This window comes from Phaethon lepturus, unplaced genomic scaffold (assembly GCF_000687285.1).
Source record: "Phaethon lepturus isolate BGI_N335 unplaced genomic scaffold, ASM68728v1 scaffold8486, whole genome shotgun sequence".
Classification (NCBI taxonomy): Eukaryota; Metazoa; Chordata; class Aves; order Phaethontiformes; family Phaethontidae; genus Phaethon; species Phaethon lepturus.
The window spans coordinates 51,705-71,770 of NW_010548260.1; the positions used below are offsets into that span (position 1 = coordinate 51,705).

The 20,066-nt window shown below is 43.1% G+C and overlaps 2 protein-coding genes across 2 annotated transcripts in view; one reads left to right on the forward strand and one right to left on the reverse strand.

Moving 5' to 3' along the window:
• ITSN2 (intersectin 2) overlaps window positions 1-3,058 on the forward strand; it is a gene marked incomplete at its 5' end in the record, with an annotated part of 53,089 nt that extends 50,031 nt beyond the window's left edge. The window contains 5 exons of the mRNA XM_010289905.1: window positions 54-175; window positions 727-809; window positions 972-1,055; window positions 1,345-1,518; window positions 2,627-3,058. Of these exons, the coding sequence (XP_010288207.1) occupies window positions 54-175; window positions 727-809; window positions 972-1,055; window positions 1,345-1,518; window positions 2,627-2,784 (621 nt within the window). The remainder of the gene's footprint in view (window positions 1-53; window positions 176-726; window positions 810-971; window positions 1,056-1,344; window positions 1,519-2,626) is intronic.
• Window positions 3,059-4,683: 1,625 nt separating this feature from the next.
• Window positions 4,684-20,038, reverse strand: FAM228B (family with sequence similarity 228, member B). Its single transcript, XM_010289906.1, is given in 12 exon segments — window positions 4,684-4,856; window positions 5,890-5,987; window positions 6,769-6,913; window positions 7,018-7,105; window positions 7,961-7,992; window positions 7,995-8,022; window positions 11,614-11,811; window positions 12,499-12,573; window positions 15,303-15,422; window positions 16,323-16,427; window positions 18,496-18,594; window positions 19,964-20,038. Coding segments are annotated over 12 exon segments (1,236 nt in total).
• Window positions 20,039-20,066: the final 28 nt, after the last annotated feature.

The following is a 20,066-nucleotide window of genomic DNA, read 5'->3' on the forward strand; positions in this document are numbered from 1 at the left end:
TTTAAACATCCTTGTAGAATTTTTGCTACTACAGTGGTTTGCTTTTCTTTCAGCCTGTTTTCCTTAATGAAGTCCTAGTGAAATTGCCCACAGACCCTTCAAGCGATGAGCCAGTTTTCCACATATCACACATTGACAGAGTTTACACACTTAAAACTGACAACATTAATGAGCGGTGAGTAGTGAAAACGCAGATCTGAGCTTAAACTTGTTGATCGTGGCTGTAGGCTATTTCCAGTGAGCAAACATGGGGGTCTGAGTTCAAGAACAGGGTATAGTTTCTTGGTCAGGAAATAAACTTGTTTGACTCTCATTTGAATTACAAGTTTCCTCTCATTTTGTTCTGCTTGTGTGGCAGCTCTTGCAGTGGAATCCAGTCACATCTGCTGCTCCTCGATGTTACAGTTGTATAGAAGAATAGTTTAGAGCTGCACAGTCCAGCATCCTATAGGTTCTTCCCCAGTCCTGGTCAGTCTTTAATGTGATCCAGCAGTCTATAATAAAACAGCAGCTCCACTTTCATTTATTTAGGTTGATGTGGAAATGTGGCATAAGATTAAAGCCGAGAACTCCATTGCTTTAGTACCTGAACTAACTTGATTCATGATGCCTCTGAAACCCAGTGGGTTCAAAAAAATGGCAGAAGAGATTGGGGCAAAGTAAATCAGATACTGAGGGATTTCCTGCCTGTGGTATGACCCTGACCGTAGGGATTGCTCTTTGCAGCACTGCCTGGGTCCAGAAAATCAAAGCAGCATCAGAGCAGTACATTGAAACTGAGAAGAAGAAACGGGAAAAGGCTTATCAAGGTACCTACCCAGTTCTGCATTTCCCCCTCATCCACCTGGACATGTGAGCAGGGCCTTTTCTGGAGGATACCACAGTGTCCATGTAGGATCTCCCTCTTCAGATCTATTGCCAGTTCTTACAACTGCAGCCAATCCATTTATTTCTGACAACTTTGTTCCCAGCTCGCTCACAGAAGACCTCAGGAATAGGACGCTTGATGGTGCATGTGATTGAAGCAACAGAGCTAAAGGCCTGTAAGCCCAACGGTAAGTGAAGGAAATAGTGTCTAATCTCTTCAATTCCTGCAACATTTGGAAAGGCTTGCTGAGAAGAGTGGTGATTTGAGAAACATTGTGGCTTCAGCTACAGCTTCTGAACAAATTAGCCATTCTTTAGCTTCAGAGGACCAAGTGAAGAACCAGCTCTGTGCTGGTTCTAAGCTATGATATAGGGATTGCCTGACCCACAGCAGCATCAATGTGTGTCAGGCAGCCTCCAGATGGGGAGGGAGGTTTCTGCGCTGCAGAGGTGCTTCACTGCTTGTTCTGTGTTTAGGGAAGAGCAACCCGTATTGTGAAATCAGCATGGGCTCTCAGAGCTACACTACAAGGACTCTGCAGGACACCTTGAACCCCAAGTGGAACTTCAACTGCCAGTTCTTCATTAAGGATCTGTATCAGGATGTCCTGTGTATCACCATGTTTGATAGAGATCAGTTCTCACCCGATGGTAAGTGTGAACATTTGTTTTAGGAAGAGAACGCTTTTTGAGGGCTTGGGGTACACAGTTCCTCACCAGCAGTTCCAAGAGCTTGTAGGTATTATTGCTTCCTGAGAAATGTGTAAAAACAATGCCTCCTTATTCAGGAGGTTCAATAGCCCTCCAGAGCCAACAGCTCCGATTTGGTCCTACTCTGGCTTTTGAATCAGACACAGAATTATTTTTTCTCCCACAGACTGGAGAGACAGAGAAGTTGAAAGCAGAAGTTTTTCTCTCTCACTGTAGGTGATGCCCAAAAATAAGGTGCTAGGTTATATTTGCACAGCAACAGCTTGATAAGCTGCCTTTTTTTTTGCTTGGAAACTGAACACATTTTTGGCAGTAGGTAGTTTCCAGTACTCTTTAAAAGGTTAAGTGCTTTTTCAGGGCTCTGGCACACAGTTGATTACTTCAGATTTGCAAGGTACTGCCTTGACCTGAGTTTGCCCTATGTATAACTATAGCTCAGTCTTTTCTCCTGTGAAGTAACCTGTGTTGGACAGCCGAGTCTGCTGTTTTTTCAGTTCATGGTAAACTGTTTAATACACACAGAGGTTTGTATATGAAATGGCCAGAAAGAGCCAGTCTGAATAGGACTGTAAACCTACAAGTGGTAGTAGTTCAAGGTCATTGCTCTTCTGAAAAGAATGATACATATGCCTAATTAAAAGTTGCCTGAGCGAAAATATTGAAATTTTCTTTTATTGTCTTCATAGCACCACAGCTGACTTGTAAACAGGTTCCACTACTTAAGTCTGACTTTCCAGCTCTAAGACAGGAGAACATCTGAAATCATGTTTCTGAAAGAGAACTGTATTTTTAAAGCCTTTAGATCAAACTATGACATAAAGGCATGTTTTCTGTCGTAATTCCATAGCATTTTCGTCTTCTAAGAAGACCCTTTTTTGTCACTGCTGGCTGATTTACACAGGTCTGAGGCTAGTCAAACAGGAAGCTTGGGAGCTGTGCTCTGGAACTGAATACATACTATGCAGCATTGCTGCTTAACCTGACACTTTCAGATTTTCTAAGCTTAATGCCTTTACTTAATGAAATTTCTTATTCATTTGCCCCACAGATTTTTTGGGTCGCACTGAAGTTCCAGTAGCAAAAATCAGAACAGAACAAGAAAGCAAAGGCCCCACGACTAAACACTTACTGCTGCATGAAGTTCCAACAGGAGAAGTCTGGGTCCGTTTTGACCTGCAGCTCTTTGATCAGAAAACACTCCTCTAAAAACACTTTTTTAGTTTATGAAGGACAACTGAAGCTGACAACCTGAATATTTTTTTTAGAAGATTCTTTTCCCCATGCTGGTTATTAAGCAAGAGTTCCTGCTGCTTACATATTTCCTCTTAGTTACTGGTTGCGTTTAGTTCAAAGCATTCAAAGTTGTTGTTGATCTATGCAAACACAAATGTTACTGTATGAACAATACTATAGCTCAGTGCCTTTTTATTATGTTGGAATATCTCGGTTTTGGATGCCAATGTTTCCATTTTCAGGGCCATAAAAAGTATTAAGTAGAAATGTGGCATCAAGATGTATGTATACTTTACCACTTTAGACTAACATACAGACTGAGGAATGGTTTAGCTCAGCACTAGAATCATTCCATTTGAAATCTGACAACTGATATCCACTGGAATCTTCCCATCTCAGGATGATAGTTTTAAAGATTAAATGCTGAAGAAGCCTTAGCACTGGAGAAGTCTCCAATATATTGTATATTCTTTAAGAATCAAGTGTAGTTCTTTACTTGACTTAGTTCTGCACTGAAATCAGTAACTGCTACTTGATTTTTCTTTTGCTTCAGTTTGATTCATCATTCTCTGCTGAGACAATGTGGTTGTGAAGAATAACTAGAAAAAAGTATTTTAAATACTGTGACCCACCATAATGTGGAAAAATACTCTTCAGCTTTTGTTTTTTTCCTAAATGTAAGTTATTTGTGTACATTTCCTTGGTCCTGCAGACCTCCATGTGAATCTTGAAGCTTAGACATTGCCAACATGTATATAGAGAGTAAAATATAAGTTTATAAATGTAATTTGTCTACAGATGTTTATTGATGCAAAGTGATTTTTTTTAAAGTATATTTTATTGTACAGGGGAATGTGAAATAATGAAAAAAAAAATAGGATTAAATTCAAGAAAAGTTTATTACAAGTTTAAAAGGTTTGCTTGGGGGAACTGTCACCCCAACATGAATCTGTAAAATGAGACTGGTTGAAAGCAGAAATTTTCTCTTGGCACCAAAAATCAGGGATCGTTAAAAAAAAAGTTTGTTTATAAAGCATTTGATACATTGTAACCATTTTACTGCCTCCTTAAACGGCTTTGTTGAAAAAGCACAGCATGCAGTTCTGAGCAGCACGTGCCCCTGTTTTCCATGGGTGCAGCAATACCTCCTGACGCCCGACAGTTTCACACCCGATTGCCATCTGTGTACCCTCCTGTTACAGGGCTGAGTCAACCTCTGTTACTTTTAACAGTTTTCTGTGGTTCAGTATTTCTAATCCTAAATAAAACTAAATCTTGGCAACTCTTGAGAGATTGTATCTGTACAGTGGGAGGTTGGAGCTCCTTGAACAAGCACAGAGAAAATTCTGTTTTCAGGCTTTAACACCAGAGCTGCTGTGCAGTCAGTCACACTAGCAGGGAGACGGGGACCACAATGGAACAAGAGGGAAAGTGGTTTGTGGAACAGTGACAGCCTTTGTTGCTCAGCACGGACTCTCCAGAAAGTGCTGCACATTTTGTACAGGACCATGAACCATCTCCTCTCCCCTGATTATTTCCTGCCTTCTCAAAACACTCAATATGTATGTTAAAGTTTGATTTACTGCTTGTACTGCCTCCAGGAGAAGGTCCTTTGAAACCTTGGTAGTACATTAGTTTGCAAATAATATTTTGCAAGACATTCACTATGGGATTTCTGATACAGGTTTGAACAAACAAAACCAAATCATTATTTATCATCAGTGCTTTCTAAGTTGCTCTTCTGTACACTTCTGTTAACTACACACATAGCCAGGAGCACCTCGTTCTCCTCCTCCTCACTCGAAGAAAGAGTTTCTTCTTGACTCTCAAGGTGACCTCTTTCAGCTTCATGCAGAATTGCAACAGCTGTAGCTAAAATTTTGCAAGCTTTGCCATTCTCTCTGCCGCCCTGCGAACATTCACACTTGTAATACGGAATACAGCAGACTCGAAGCTGTAGCTGTTGTCAGAGCTGGCGATAACATACAGATCCTGCATGGCGTAGAAGAGGGGCCTAGCAGACTTTTTTCTCACCAGTTCATCTCCTTTAATACAAAGACTCTGTTACCCTATAAACCAGAGAAGATCAGCACTGTCTTTGTATGGCTGAGCCTAAGTTAAACCTCCTGAAATAGTAGGGTTTGGCCTGTAGAGAATGGACTGGAGCTGGAAATAACAGAGCAGCATCTCAAACATTTATTTGGCTGCTGGGCAGCAGTACTTGAGAACCATGTGTTTAAGACAATGAGTTTATTGCAGTTTGCTAGAAGACCTGGCCTATTACCACTTGTGTTGGCAGAAGATGTAACATATTTTGCAAATGGTACCTTCTGATGGCTGTGCTTGCTGCTGCAGTCAGCTGGAAGATAGGTGACACCATCGGCTCTTGCCATCTTCGTGGCTGATGACTTTCTGCCTTTAAACAGAAGTAAAAACTATGGCCAGTCCATGCAGCACCAAAGGCTGCTGTAGCCCAGCACTGCTTTCTGCACTAGCTCCTTACTGCAGTGAGTCACTCCAGGAAATGTTTGTCCTTGTGACCAGTTTCCTTCTAGAACGTGCCATTATCCCGTAACAGCTCTAAACATGCTGGAGTAAGCCTTGGGCCAGTAAGAGGCATAAAACTCTAAGGCAGGGGCTGCGGGGGGGAGAGTGCCTGATTCAGGAGGACATCAGGCTCTCCCATTTCAGCTTTGACATCCTTGTCACTGGGCAGCAGGAGTTCCCTTAAGTGTTGTATATTGCAATGGCAGAACCAGAGAGCTTTCAAAAGGGGTGAATCAGGGCACTGGGACTTTTAAAAAACCAACATCATCATAATTTAAAAAAAACCCCACTCTTCACTGATCCCAAATGCTTCTCTATTAGGGCAGGCCAGCAGGGGCTCTCTAGTGTTCTCAGCTTAGGCAGCTGCACCACAGCTCCAGTTCAGTTCACCATTAGTGATCTCTACTGTATTTTGAGTCCAACCAGCCTATATGCCAAAAAAAACCCTGTTACGAAGCTTAGCTATAGAATGCAACTTTCGGGAGTGGTGTGTGGCTCCCTTCGTGCAGGCCACTCCTTAACAGGACCAGCCTGATGGCTTGAGCCAGGATGCACACTGTATCTCAACAGTCAAAGGACACTGGCTGAGCAAACATGAGACGAGGCCAAGAGAGCTGCGACTGTTTGGCCTGGAGGAGAGAAGACTCAGGGGGAATCTCATCAGGGTGTACAAATACCTGAAGGGAGGGTGCAAAAAGGATGGAGCCAGGCTCTTTTGGGTAGTGCCCAGTGACAGGACCAGAGGCAATGGGCACAAACTGAAACACAGGAGGTGCCATCTGAACATCAGGAAACCCTTTTCTACTGTGAAGGTGACAGAGCATTGGCACAGGCTGCCCAGGGAGGTTGTGGAGTCTCTATCCTTTGGACATATGCAAAAAGCTGTCTGGACATGGTCCTGGGCAACTGGCTCAAGGTGGCTCTGCTTCAGCAGCAGGGCTGGACAAGATGACTTCCAGAGGTCCCTTCCAACCTCAACCAGTCTCTGATACAAGTATGACCTCACTCGACTCCCAAAATCTAGAAATTAATACCAAAAACAACCCCCACCAAACCCAAAGCAAGTATGAACATTAAATCCTTTCAGATCTTCCAGTAAAGCACCCAGGAGGAAATACTCCATAGCTTGACCTGTAGGGCTGGCTGCCAGGTTGCATGCAGAAAATGCAGGAAACTCCCCACCAAAAGCCACTTTATTTCAAGGCTCAGCTTGACCATCAATGTTCTACTTGAATAAATCCTGCTGTCCACTCCATACCTGAAGGCTTTCCTTTCACCAACACTCCTTTCTCAGGAGAAATACACAATAAAGCAGAAATCACCATGAAATTTAAATTTGAGCAAATACTCTGCTATGCAGCCACTGTAGCTGTTGTGCTCCCTCTCAATAAACAACACATTAGCTCTTACCTCTTCATTTGGTGGACCTCACTAGCAATGTAGGCGTGTGGTATCTTCAACCACTCAACTGCATCCATACGTTGCCGGCTCAAAGGAAGCAGTGGCAGTTCTGCTTTACTGAGTTTGTTCAGCTCTCTGGTAGAGCATGGTCTTCCTGGCAGGAAAGAAACACATGCTTTGTGTGAGCATCTACTGACACAAGCAAGGATGGCCCTCCAACATGAAACACTTGCAAGGGATACCAACTGTTTAAAATACCTGTCTCACACTGCTTGATAATGCCTGTCTCAATAAACTTTCTTTGAATGTCTTTTAACAGAGGATCCTGTAAAGTTGGTATTGAAACCTGTGACAGAGACAGTTATGTCATGCTTACGCACCAACACAAGCACTTTGTCAAAGAGTCTCAAAGACCAACATCAGAAGTGAATGTCAGGGTACCGTTGGTTATCCCATAATGAGCATTACCCTCATTTTTTATGAATAAAATCATGAGGCACAGACTTGAATGGCCTGAGAAACACGAGCATCTCAGCTTCTCAGGCAGGCCATAACGCATTCAACAACTCTGCGGTGAAGTTAGACCATAGACATGAGATCTGATCTCCTGGAGGCAGCTTATCTTCATGAACCCTGCATGGCACGTTGCAGTGAAGTATCGGCTCAGTCCCCACAGCTGCTGAGGGTTCACAGCATCCAGAAGGGATTTATAGAATTGCACTTCATGAATTTGTGTCCGAGTCCTACCTAACTCTTCTATTAAGTACCCAAGTGTTTGGTGCATTTGAGTGAGCTTCTGTAAAGATCACCTGAACTGTCAGATTATTTCCTTCTGCAGACCACACACTTGGCTTGCCTGGGAATGCACCAACCCTCGTTAGACAGGACACTTCCCACACTGACATAATGAATTTGAGATGAAGAAAACAGAGCTCCCCCCCGCCATTGCCTACTGTGCCTCCAAATATGGGCTTAGTATGGATCCAAACCATGCTCCCCGTGAAAACCATTTTCAGATTCTTTTGGGCTTAAATGCAGTAGGAGCTGGGACCTCTATTTGTTCAGTTAATACAACTACAATGTGTTGCTCTATGCCAGTCCCATAGCAGCACATCAGTAACAAACTCTGCCTCCTCTCTAACCATTAAGTTCCTCCTGTTCAAAGGGTTTAGAAACGTCACAGCATAAATAACCATCACACCTTCCAGCAGTCCGTACGTGTATTCAGGAAGATGGGTCATAAGTTTCCAAAGCCACATAGCCCTGTGGGAGAAGCCGGTAGCGGGTTAGGTCTCAGAAGCTGTTGGTGGTAAAGCAGTGAGAGAGCAGCCAGCGTAGGTATTACACAGCCAGGCGTGGTATGAACACAGCACCAGAGGTGGTGCAGAAAAGGACTCACGAATTTTCACACACTGCACCTCAGAAGGAAGGTGAATGAGGTGTAACAGGAAAGTTCCTCTATCCATTTTAGTTTATCATAGGCATAAATACATAATAAATTATTTCATGAAGCATCCAGAAATAATTACAGGCTAAAATACCCTACCACAACTAGGGTAGTCAAGAAAAAAGAAATTTCATTCAAGGGAAACTGTTTTGACCAAGAAGGAAACAGATATTAGAAAGAAAAGGAAAAAAAGAAAGAAGTGACTGAGCCTCCACCAGCCATAGCCCTAAGCGAGTTACTAGTCTGTGAGATGCAAGCTCCAAGTCTAGGTCATGAGCACAGTTTTCTACCTATATAGAGGAGTAAAGACCTGAACCACCTAATGGCCTAGATCACAGTTCCATCTCATCAAGAACTCTGCCTGCAACAAATTTCATATTCTGCAATCCAAGTTCCCTATGGCCAGAGTTAGCTGGGGAACAGCAAGTACCACCACTTGGCATTCACTATTGATGTCAAGACCAAAGAACACCAGATCAAACAGGCTATCAAGAAGCTGAAGATACTGAGGTTGACACACTGATCAAGTCTGATGCTGAGAAAGGTGAATTACAACCATTTGTCTCCAAATTATAATGCACTGTTTATGTTCAATGAGCCAGGACTTACCTAAATTGCATCAAATAAGAGCTGTACATAGAACAAAACGAAACATATAAGGAAAAAAAAAGAACAGAGGCCACAAGTGATGCCCTAAAAATAGTAAGAACAGGGCAAGCACATAAAATACTTCTCCCTACTACTCTCAGTCATTCTTCCAAAACCTTACAAATAAATTTTTTCAGCTTTCTTGTGCAGGTGATTCTCCAGGGGTCCCAGGAAAAAAAAGGGAGCATTCAGCTTATGGCCTTCTAGGTCTCAGCCCTACACTGTTCTTTTTGTCAATCTGTGGATGTGATTTCAAGTTGAGAATTGGAAAAAACACACTTCAACATAGACAGTTCAGAAGTGCTGTAAGACAACTCCAAACCCCAAAAACTGGGATCTGCAGTAGGTTTAAGAGGTCACTGTGTTGAAGGTGCTCACATGGGCGAGTGAGCCAAGCCCCAAGGGTAGATGCTGTTCCCAGACACTCGGCAGGCTCCTGGGCAGCTCCATGGACCTTGAGCTACTGCTGAGCATGAACATTGCTGCCTAGGCAGGGGCCTCTGCTCCCCAGGATCTGGCAATTCCTCAGAAAGCAAGCAGCAGCCACATTCACCATCTCCTGTTTCTGCCCCTGGAAAGCTTTAAGCCCTAACACGCCTCTATTTGCAGAGTTTTAGTGCCACCTCTTGGTTTATTATTACATATCACACCATTACAATATGCGCTGAGACCTCAGTTGATTGTGCTAGGTACTGTGCAGCACAGCCATGTCTGCTCCCTTCATGCAACCGATGTGAAGCACATGGTTTCACCAAGGGCAAGACGTGCCTGACCAACCTAGTGGCCTATTATGATGGAGTGATCACATCAGTGGACAAGGGAAGAGCTACAGATGTCATCTGTCTGGGCTTCTGTAAAGGCGTTTGACACAGTCCCTTCACAACATCCTTCTCTCTAAATTTGAGAGAGATGGATTTGATGGGATGAGAGGAAATGGCCTCAAGTTGCGACAGGGGAGGTTTAGATTGGATATTAGGAAAAATTTCTTCACCGAGAGAGTGGTTCCAATGAACCACTGTTCAGTTCCAATGAAGAGGCTGCCCAGGGAGGTGGTGGAGTCACCATCTCTGGAAGTATTAAAAAAACGTGTGGATGTGGCGCTTCGGGACATGGTTTAGGGGGCATGGTGGTGTTTGGTTAACGGTCGGACTTGATGATCTTGAAGGTCCCTTCCAACCTTAATGATTCTGTGAATCATCAGAAGCAACAAGGAGAGGGAGACACAGCACTGGGGAGCCTGACAGAAGAGAGGCAAAACAGTGGGAGACTTGCAGATGGAGTAAAAGGGTTCACTGGAGTGAGAAAGAGCTAGAGGAGAGACCAGAGGAAGAATAATAGATAAGGAAAGGGGGAATGGACCAGTGACAGACACAGGAAGGTGAGGAGATCTGGGGAAAAGGATAAGGAGAAGCCTAATAGCAAGGAAGAGAGCAAGACAAAATGAACAAAAAGAAGGGAGGAGGAAAAAAATGCACAGCCAGAATTCAGTATATTAACCAATCCACAGAAATGTCTTAAGTTCTGCAAAATTTATCATATGCTGCCACGACTAATGCAAACTTACGCAAATTAATTGTCCTGTTACTCTGAAGGTCTTTAGCCTGCTTTTCAGACATGCTGATGATAGAGCCAACACCACAGAGCAAAGAGAAATGGTGGAGGCTGATCACAGGTGCTGTGCTTGTTCAGGGAGAAGGACATATCCCAGCAAAGTCCTGACCTGACACAGAAGCTTGCAAGATGGACTGATGCAGACCCAGATACGTACAGTACACCCAACTTATCCTAAATCCCAGGACTTCAGCAGTAGGACTGGTTCACAGCTCTTTGTCATTACGTGCAGTTTAAATGCATGGGTCTTTCACATCAGACCTTTGAAAAAGAGATCATTTGCTCTCATTAAAACAACACAGCTCCCATGACATTTTTATTTTTGTATGAGAAGCTTGTTTACAGTCTCATAACTCCACTGTGCAGTGGTTTCCACTGACAACAAAGGCCTGCTCTATAATGCTATTCTATTTGCAGCAGATGATGCAATTGCTCTTATTGCCCTATATATCCACTCCTGAGAATCAGAAAGTTGAGTCATGGGATCTGATACTCAACAGTGGTGTGAAATTCAGAGCAAAAATCAACAAAACCAACAAGTATTTCCTACAGTGACTGCAATGTTTATCAGTACTGAAACACACAGAACTACAGAATCCACGAGCTGGGTCTATTTGCCTGCATGGAGACTTAAGAAAATTGTTGGTGTCTCCCTGCTCCCACCTTTTTTTTCGTTTCTAAAGCTCGATCAGTAGCATCCAAGGCCATAAACACATTTCACTTGTGCTCTGCCAAAATACTGCAGCACTGCTCTAGCTGAACTCCTGAGATGTGAGAGGGCGGTCCCCTCCCTGGTCACAGAGTCAGCCTTTGGCTTCAGCTGGCAGAGCTCAAGGATTTCCCCCTGAATGGTCTGGCTCACAGAGGGGAATGCACCACTTTATGGTGTCTCACCATATTCAGACCCCAGCAAGTGCTCACTGCAGTAAACAATGTTATTTTTCATACCTGATGGTGAACTTAAACAAACAGCTGTAATGACACATGTCACCATTACAGAAGTTCTTGAGAAGAATAAGTTACAAGTAAGGCATATCTGAACTCCAGGCAACTCAACTGAACACTAGATAACAGCTAAAACCCTGATCTTGTCCACAACCCTCTGGATGCAACCCTCTCCACGACAGAAATTTACTTCTTATTGATACCTTCTTTTTACAGTAGTTTAAATAGAGAGAGAGTTGTTCTTCTTTCCTTCTCCTTATTTCTTCACTTGACTGGCTGTCCATTTTGTCCTCAATTTTCTGCAGCAGTGGCTCTGAAACACCCTCAAGCCACTTCTTGTACAGGATCTCCTTCTTTCTCAGATTTAAGAAATCATTGTGCCTCAAATACCTGTCCACCTCCTAAGTAAGAAATAGAAAACAAAAACCATACAACTTATTGGCCAACCACATTAAAGAGTCCATGGGTGAAGCTACGCAGCCTGGCTGACCTGATCTGGCTTGTCACTGCTGCAAGGGCCCTGTTCTCCAGCCCTTCTTTCTGCTACTCCCTTGCTTCACTTCCCACCACTTGTTTCCCAGTTCTCCTTTGCATGGACTCTGGCATTCAGACTCTTAATTTTTTAAGCTGTAGTGCAAGACTGGCAGAAAATCATTCACTTTTTCCCATCAGGTTAGGGAGCTGCAATCACTTCAACGTGGGGCTCTGATAGGCACCAGACTGTTCAAGACAGCCAGCAGGAAAAGGAGAAGGAACCTTCTCTCTGCAGCACTGGCATTCTGCTAGATCAGATCAGCCCTCCTGCCCTTTATTCACAGGCCCACCATCACCACCTAATCATACTCACAGAAGAAAAGTTAGGTGCAAACAGGCAGGTAAGTCACCAAAGACAGATGATTCCTAAGCTCATATTTAGGGTTACCGCTTCAGTCCTATCCTGAGGAGACTGAGGAGACCAGAAACTTGTATTTCTAAATTTAGTTTTCCAAGAATACAAATTAACATGTTATCATGAATCACTGATGGAGAGAAAAAAATTATATGCAGGAAAGCACACAGCAAATGAGAGAAGAGATACCACTTCTTACCCTCACAAAATAATTTTCTCTGTCCAAGATGCACTGAACAGAAGCAATGATGTCTCGACTTTCATCAGGTGCTGCCTAGCAAAACATTAAAAAACCCACATGAAGTAAAAGCAGGACTTACTTATAGTAGGAGTTACAATACCTTTGAATTCAAAATAATTACTCGTGTTGTGATTAAAGGCACATTATACCATACACCAGCTGGCAAAATAGCAGAGGCAGGCAAATCTTTGTGAGACTTTCTCTGAATAGTTACGTTAAATGTAGCAACAGAAGAGCGTTGGAAGAACTGGAACGTACATGTTCAGCAGGACCAGACCATACAGCTCCTTGGCTGTGCCTCATCGCGACCGCACCACCATTTGCTCCTTGCCACTGTTGCTCACATGTGCCCGATGAAGGAAGCAACCTTCATTTTCAATGCAGATACAGCCACACTATACAAATAGCAATCAAACAAACTAAAACTGTAATGAGGTATTATGTCAAGGAATTCATAGAAGTATAAAAGGAAAACCAGAGGAAAACAGTGAAGTGTAGGAGAAAAGATAATGAGAAAAACCCCTCCAAAGCAGGAAACTGCCTCTCTGCTGCCTCTGCTCATGAATTTGACTGCATTTAAAATCTCAGTTACTATTGCGACATCAGCCAAGTTCTCCTCCAGCATCATCCTCACCTTATTAGTTCTGAAGATCAGAATAGGGAGAAACTGTTCCCTGCATCGTGAATATCAGGACACTAAAACATGATTTAAGAACAGCCCTTGCAATGCACTGCTGTTGTCAATTTGATTTTTAAACAGGTAATTCCTTGCAACATGTGGCTTATTAACTCAACTCCTGCACTCCAGCCAAGGAGCACAAAGCAATACAGACTGAATTTGTCTATCGCTTGGGCATGGAATCCATCCAGGCAAGATTAGAGCACACACGCAATGGGGGTATCTCCCCTATGATCAGGCAGCACCAACTCTGTGAGCTAACCAGAGGGATCTTGTCTTCATGAATCACATCAACAGCTTTTATAAGCAACAAGTTCACGAAGAATTTTAATTGCATGGCAAAATTTATCTTGAAGAATCCGCTGTAAGAAAAATTACCAGCTTTTCAGCATTATGGGAAAAATTCATGAGGTAAGTTGCAATGCAGGAAACTAAAACACCACCTGTTCTAGACAGACCATCTCAGTTAAGCTAAAACAAATTTACAATCTGTTCTACTTTCTGGGACTAACCCTCAGTTTAGACACTGATAGGAGCTTGCTTCACTTACACCAGCTTAGCCTAAGGGAACAGGCATGCAACTGAGTACCTACAGCTTAACAAATGACCATGTCGGCAGCTTTGCTGTATACGACATGCTCACAGCCTGTCCCAACCGAGAAACAAGGCTCAGCTAGTGTGTCATATATTGCCATCACTTTTGAGTTTGCATTTCATGAAGGTTGCACAGATGCTAATGCCAACTTAGGTATCACTAAAAGTTTAAATCAGTTTCAGCACATCCATACTAAATATTTCTACCAATGTGAAATATTCACATTTCATCTGCTTGACCTGCTGCCCACCTCCTGTGGTTTCCATAGATCAATTCAAAGTCATCCCTGCTGTGACCTTCTTGTGCCATTTAAAAACTGAGCTACAGCCATCACATTTTTCCACAAGCTTACCATGTCAGCACAAGGCTCAAGGAATGCATCTGATGCACAGAATGGAAAATTAGCCTCCTATTCCCTGTGATTAATATTAATTTTTAATCCAAAGAAACAGTGTAGTTTCCAGTCATGTCTGCCTTGACCCCACTGACCAGCTCCACACTCCAACAGGCTTCTTACACTGAGATGAGCAGGACATCATACATCAAAGCAAGGAGGATACAAGAAGTATAGGAGAAAAAAAAAACAAACAACCAAACACCCAACCCAAAAACAAATGGGGAAATCTAAATTTCTGGCATGTTTTAAGGCCTTTTCATCCTACTGTTTGAAACAACCAGTATGTTGCATTACACCTGACAGATCTACTTCACGTAATCACAGAACTTTTCTAAAACTACTACCTTGACAGCACCAGGAAGACAGGACCATCTCTCCAGCTGAGAACCACTAGTAGAATATACTCAGAACACACATTGGTGAACAGGTGAAAAGTTTTCCTTCAGGATGATACATGTCTGAAGGATCCTTACAGAATGAAAGGAGTTAGGTCCCTTCTCCCTGGAGAGCAGAAGGCTCTGGAGGAACCTCATCACAGTATGCCAGTACTGAAAGGATGGCTACAAAGAGGATGGAGGCTCTCTATTCACAAGGAGCCATGTGGAGAAGACAAGGGCAACAGGTACAAATTACACTGGGAGACGTTTCATCTCAATATAAGAAAGAAATTTTTTACAGCAAGATCAATCATTCACCATTGCCCAGGGCTGTGGTGGAGTCCCCATCACCAGAGGTTTTCAAGATGAGACTGGACAGAGCACTAGATACTAGATAATCTCATGTAGTGTCCCTTTCCCATGAAAGGTCGGACCAGATGAACTTTCAAGGTCCCTTCCAGCCTGGGCTGTTCTATGAGTCCATGATTCTAACTAGTCACAAGCTTGTTTAAGGTTTTATGGGAAACTTTTCCACACACTAAATCACATGGAACTCAACAAAGCTACCTTGAAAGGATGCAAGTGCCCAACAAAACCCATTGGATTGATATTTCTGGAGTTCTTTGTTTCCCTTCCCAATGACAAACATATCTCACATTTTACAGGACTTTGCAAGTAAGCATTTTTCATTCCATTTCGTTCCTCCACTCATACCTTTGCACAACAAAAGTTCTTCTGTGTTAGCCAATCTTTGGTAGCATTTTTCTTCCCAAAATGTCTACTGCAGTCAGAAGTATCTGCTGCGCCACTCTCCACTGGTGCTGAAGGGAATCTCTGGATAAATGCGAGAGAAAAAGGAAAAGGTCTGCATAACAAGCCAACCTGCTTTATAAAGATCAGGTTCTCATACAGGTTCCACAATCAAGCTACAAACTGGGATAGAACAGTAAGAAGTTCACCTAACATCTTCACACCGTGCTGTTGCAAACCTTGTTATTTCTGTGCAGGAAGTACAACAACGCATCCTTGTAGCAGTTCTCAGGAATACTTTGGGATAGGAGGTGAAGAACATTTCACACAGGTGAAACAGAAACAGTGGAGATTGGGATATCCCAATTTAGAGCCATAATTTTAATGGTTTGGGCACGCGTCTTCAAAGGAAGCGTGCCCAAACCATTAAAATATATATATAGGTTCAATCCTACCCACTCACAGTTTAAGCACCTCTTGTAATATCCGACTGCTGCTTACTGAGTCAGCAGCCTATTCATGCATACATAAGACAGGCTGCGATATCATTTCTGAGTGTGCTAACACTGTTGACCAGCATTAACTTTTGGCTGCTTCTGGAAGATTCACGCAGTACTTGGACACTAGACAGCCTCAACCTACAACAAGCTGACAGGAGGGACAGGGCACACACCTCTTCCTATAATGCACATTTCTGAGCATGCCTAGGAAGGAGGGACAAAAGCATGGAGACGTTCCTGCGAATTAGGACTCCCTAATGAATTCAGGCACATGTCAGGGATGGCAGTCCTGGAGAGCAGAGAGACAGACAGACCAGATCATTGTCTAGAACTTCAGTGGGTATTAACTGGCCAGTTCCGAGAGAGGAATTCAACTACACCCAAATATCCTGGGATCCCAGTTACAGATACTGGTTTCACGTGTCCTGAACTTTGGTTCTTCACAGTAGAATTTGCAGCTGAAGGAATGCGGAGAGTCACTCACCTGCCAAGGCCTTTGCAGATCATGTTCTCTCACAGGGCTCGGAGAATTAAGTTTTAGGATCCAGGTAGTGTCTGAGCTATTCAAAGTATGCATTGTTGGACTGGTCTGAAAGAAGCATTAAAACATTCAAAACCATACAAAGTTATTGTATAAACAACAAAACCTAGTTTTCTTACAATTCCAGCCAAACAATATAACAAATCTCTAAAGGAATTCTAACCAGCAGCATTTCCGTATCACAATAAGTTAAACTGAGGGAGATGAAGTATCAGGTTTACAGTCGGATACTCCCTCTGATAGACACTGTCTGTCCTCATCTCCATGAGAAATGGATAGTACATTTTGTTTCAAAGAACAAAGTGATTATTCCATAATGCTTGTCAGCTTTGAAAACATTTCAGAGTTATCAAATTCCACCTCCTGACTTTTACTTCTTTCCTTTGTGAGTTTTTCAATTACATAAAAGTCACTTTCAAATAACCGCTACATTCCACCACAGGGATGGTTGCATTTCAGTGGTTTCTAAAGTTAGTTCTACCAGATGAACCTTATGCTGAAGCACTAATTCTGAGCTCCAGCCAGGAAATTCCATCTCCTCTATTATACATGCACCAGTATATTTGAATCAATTTATAACAGAGAAACAGTAGAACCACAGAGGCAAAATGCCCTTTACAGGAATCTCCATTTAAAGTTCTATTTCAGATTCAGTGAAGACACACTGCTTCCAGGAAACAATGTATTCACAAAATTACTTCAGTAAAGAGGAGACCAAAAGAAAAGCTTACTTCTACAGAGAACTAGAAGAAATAGAAGAATACTGACCTCCACAGTCTTCAGCCAGACCTTTCAGCTATGAAAAAAAATACCTGTTTTTCAATTATTTTTGTCAACATCTAGTTAAAAGAATCTATAAAGACTCTCCAAATCATGTATCTATACAGGATAACAACTGGGTTTGTACAAGACAACTTTTAAAGAGTTCATTCTGTCCAACCTGGCACTTCAGTTATACTGTCTGACTCCCAGCTGACCTCTCCAGACTGCAGATTCAAATCTCTTACCATTGGTTCAAGGTGAAGTCTTTAATCTACATCTTTATTTGTTTCATTTCATATTCCATGCTCTTATGCACTGGTAGACACATCTGCCTGGATATTACTGCCTCCTCACAGAAATGTTTTCCCTGTCTTTTCTGATTGAAAGAGTCAGAAACCACAGGAAAGCATACGTTGGAAGGGACCACTGGAGGTCATCTGGTCCAACTTCCTGCTTGAAGAACAGTTAACGTCATAGACAAGATTGGTCAGGGCCTTACGCAGTCACGTTTTGAAAATTTCCTTTCTCAAATTTACAAGCTCATGTCCTTCACTCAAACTGCTTCTATAAAAGAAAAATCCTTGCTTCTGCCATGTAAACCAGGACAAACCAAAGCAAGAAAAAATGCCAGTGGTATGAAGGACTTTCCTTCCCTCCTGCATAACACAAGAAAAAAGAAAAGATTCACAGTGGAATATGTCACAACATCCCAGTCCTCTACTATACTTCTGTATTTTTTTCAGCCACTATAAGACAGCTTGCAAAACCAGAAACGTATACTAGCCTTAGCATTGTGGCATCACCTCTAATGTGATTTCCTGCCTTCTCCGTACAGAGGAGACAAAAGACACAGAGTAAAACAAGGGCTTACAATTACGACACTTCTACATGACTTGGAAAGCAGGTATCCTGCCTCTCTCCATCTGCAAATGAAGATTTTTTTGTCTACATATGCTGTGTGGATTCTGCAGAACGTTGTGCCTGCCATGGAGGCTGGTATTCCCTGCATCAAGTCCCCTGCTCTGAAAACAATCTCTTTTTCCAGACAGCCCAAGTCTACTAAGCTCCAGGGAATGCTGTAAAGCATATCTGACCTCATGGTCTCTGAGGAGCCAGGGAAGGATTCTCACAGTTTGTTCTTCATCCTGCAGTGACTGATTAAAGGAGGCTGTGCACTAAATTACCTACATAGATAAATAACAGCAAGCGCATCCTCACTATTTTATATCAGAAATTAGTTCAGTGCTAAACAGACAAACAGTGAGGACAGAAGAACATCCAGGTACTTAAAGTGTTAGAAACCTGGTATTAGACAAATCAACACACGGTTCTATGAGCAATATATCCCACCTACCTGCAAAGATGCCACAGGCTCCAGCTTCAGGCCATCTTTTGCAGATTTTCTTCCACACAAAGCAGTTTTGTTCTTCTGAGATAGGGATGCTGTAAATCCCTGGACAAGATTAATATGAGGAAAATACATATTTTAATAGTTTCTAAGCTTAAAAAAACAAACAAAAAACACCCTCCACTAGCCTCCTTTCCATCTGTTTTCAGTAATTTGTATTAAAGCTCCATCTCATCCATCTTCCAAAGAAAGACTGAGCCTTTCTGTGAGTACAAAGCAAAGATGTTTGCTCTCATCACAGAGGACTGGGACCCCAGAAGAGACAAAACAGAGCAAACATAGAAAATCTGCCTAATGTAGCAATCTGCCTTAAAGAAATCACAAGTGGTAAAGTCCCTAGCTGCAGTTTTTTCTCCCCAATCTTAGTAACTAAAGCTGACACTGAATCTTAATCCTTTCTTCTTCCATTTTTAGACTCTTGCTACGAGACACCAACTGCCCATAGTTGGCAATGGCAGGGCCCACTTATATGAGACACCAGCTCTTTTGCAGGTCTTAAAACTAAAAGTTTAATCATGTGCTAGGACAGAAATACAGTAAAGAATTTCCAAAGTCTGGGTGGATAAAACAAGATCTGATGTTAATCTAGTAGTTGCTGTCCACAAATGCTAAACCCTGTGAGCAGGCTGGCTGTTCTGTATTACGACGTTTGTTCTGTTATGATCAAACCTGAGAATAACCCTACCTAAAATTTCTTGCTAGATATACCTGCATCCTACTTTGCTGTCAGCGGTATAGCTCTGTAGCAGTAAGTCTTTTAAAGACACATTTCTCTTGCTGCTTGAATCCTGTTCAGTAAAGCAGAACATTCTCCCTCAAACATCCATCAGCTAAAATTCACACATAGTCTCTGCTCAAACACGAGTCTTAGCAGCAGCTTTGAGCAGACTTTAATCATTTCTGTGACAAGAAGTAAGTATCCTTACACACACCCCAGTCCTCTCAAAAGCCCCTGACAAAAGCCTTTACGCAGGCCATGCCTGTAGGCTCACGTGTCACCATCTCCTCAACAGACAGGGATGTCACGCCTTGCAAGCACAGCTTGCTGCCTTTACTGGTGGCTTAGCTCCCTCTGATTCCTTCAGGTGCCGGGACAAAGCATGAGGCGAGAACCAGCCTCTAGGGCAAACAGCGCAGCTCCATGAACAGAACCTGGTAATTCATGAATATTAAGCTAACAGATAACGCGGACACATCCAGAAGGGCGAGAGGCACGGCCCTGGCCCCTCTACCTCAGAGGCAGCGATAGGGGCAACACCGGTGAGAGGGAAAAGGCTGGGCTCCCTCAGGACCGCCGAGGCCCAGCCTGCCCCGCGCCCTGCCCAGCCCTGAGGCGAGACCCACAGGCCCGAAGGGAGGCGACGGCAAGCAGCAGACCCCCTCCTGGCACACCCCTGAGCCGGGGTCCCCTCACCGCTTCCGGCGAGGCTCCGGGAGGCTCCAGGGGAGGCGAGAAGCGGCTGTGGTGGGAGCCACCGTCACGCTGCATGGCAAAGCCCAGCCGCGAGAGAGATGGC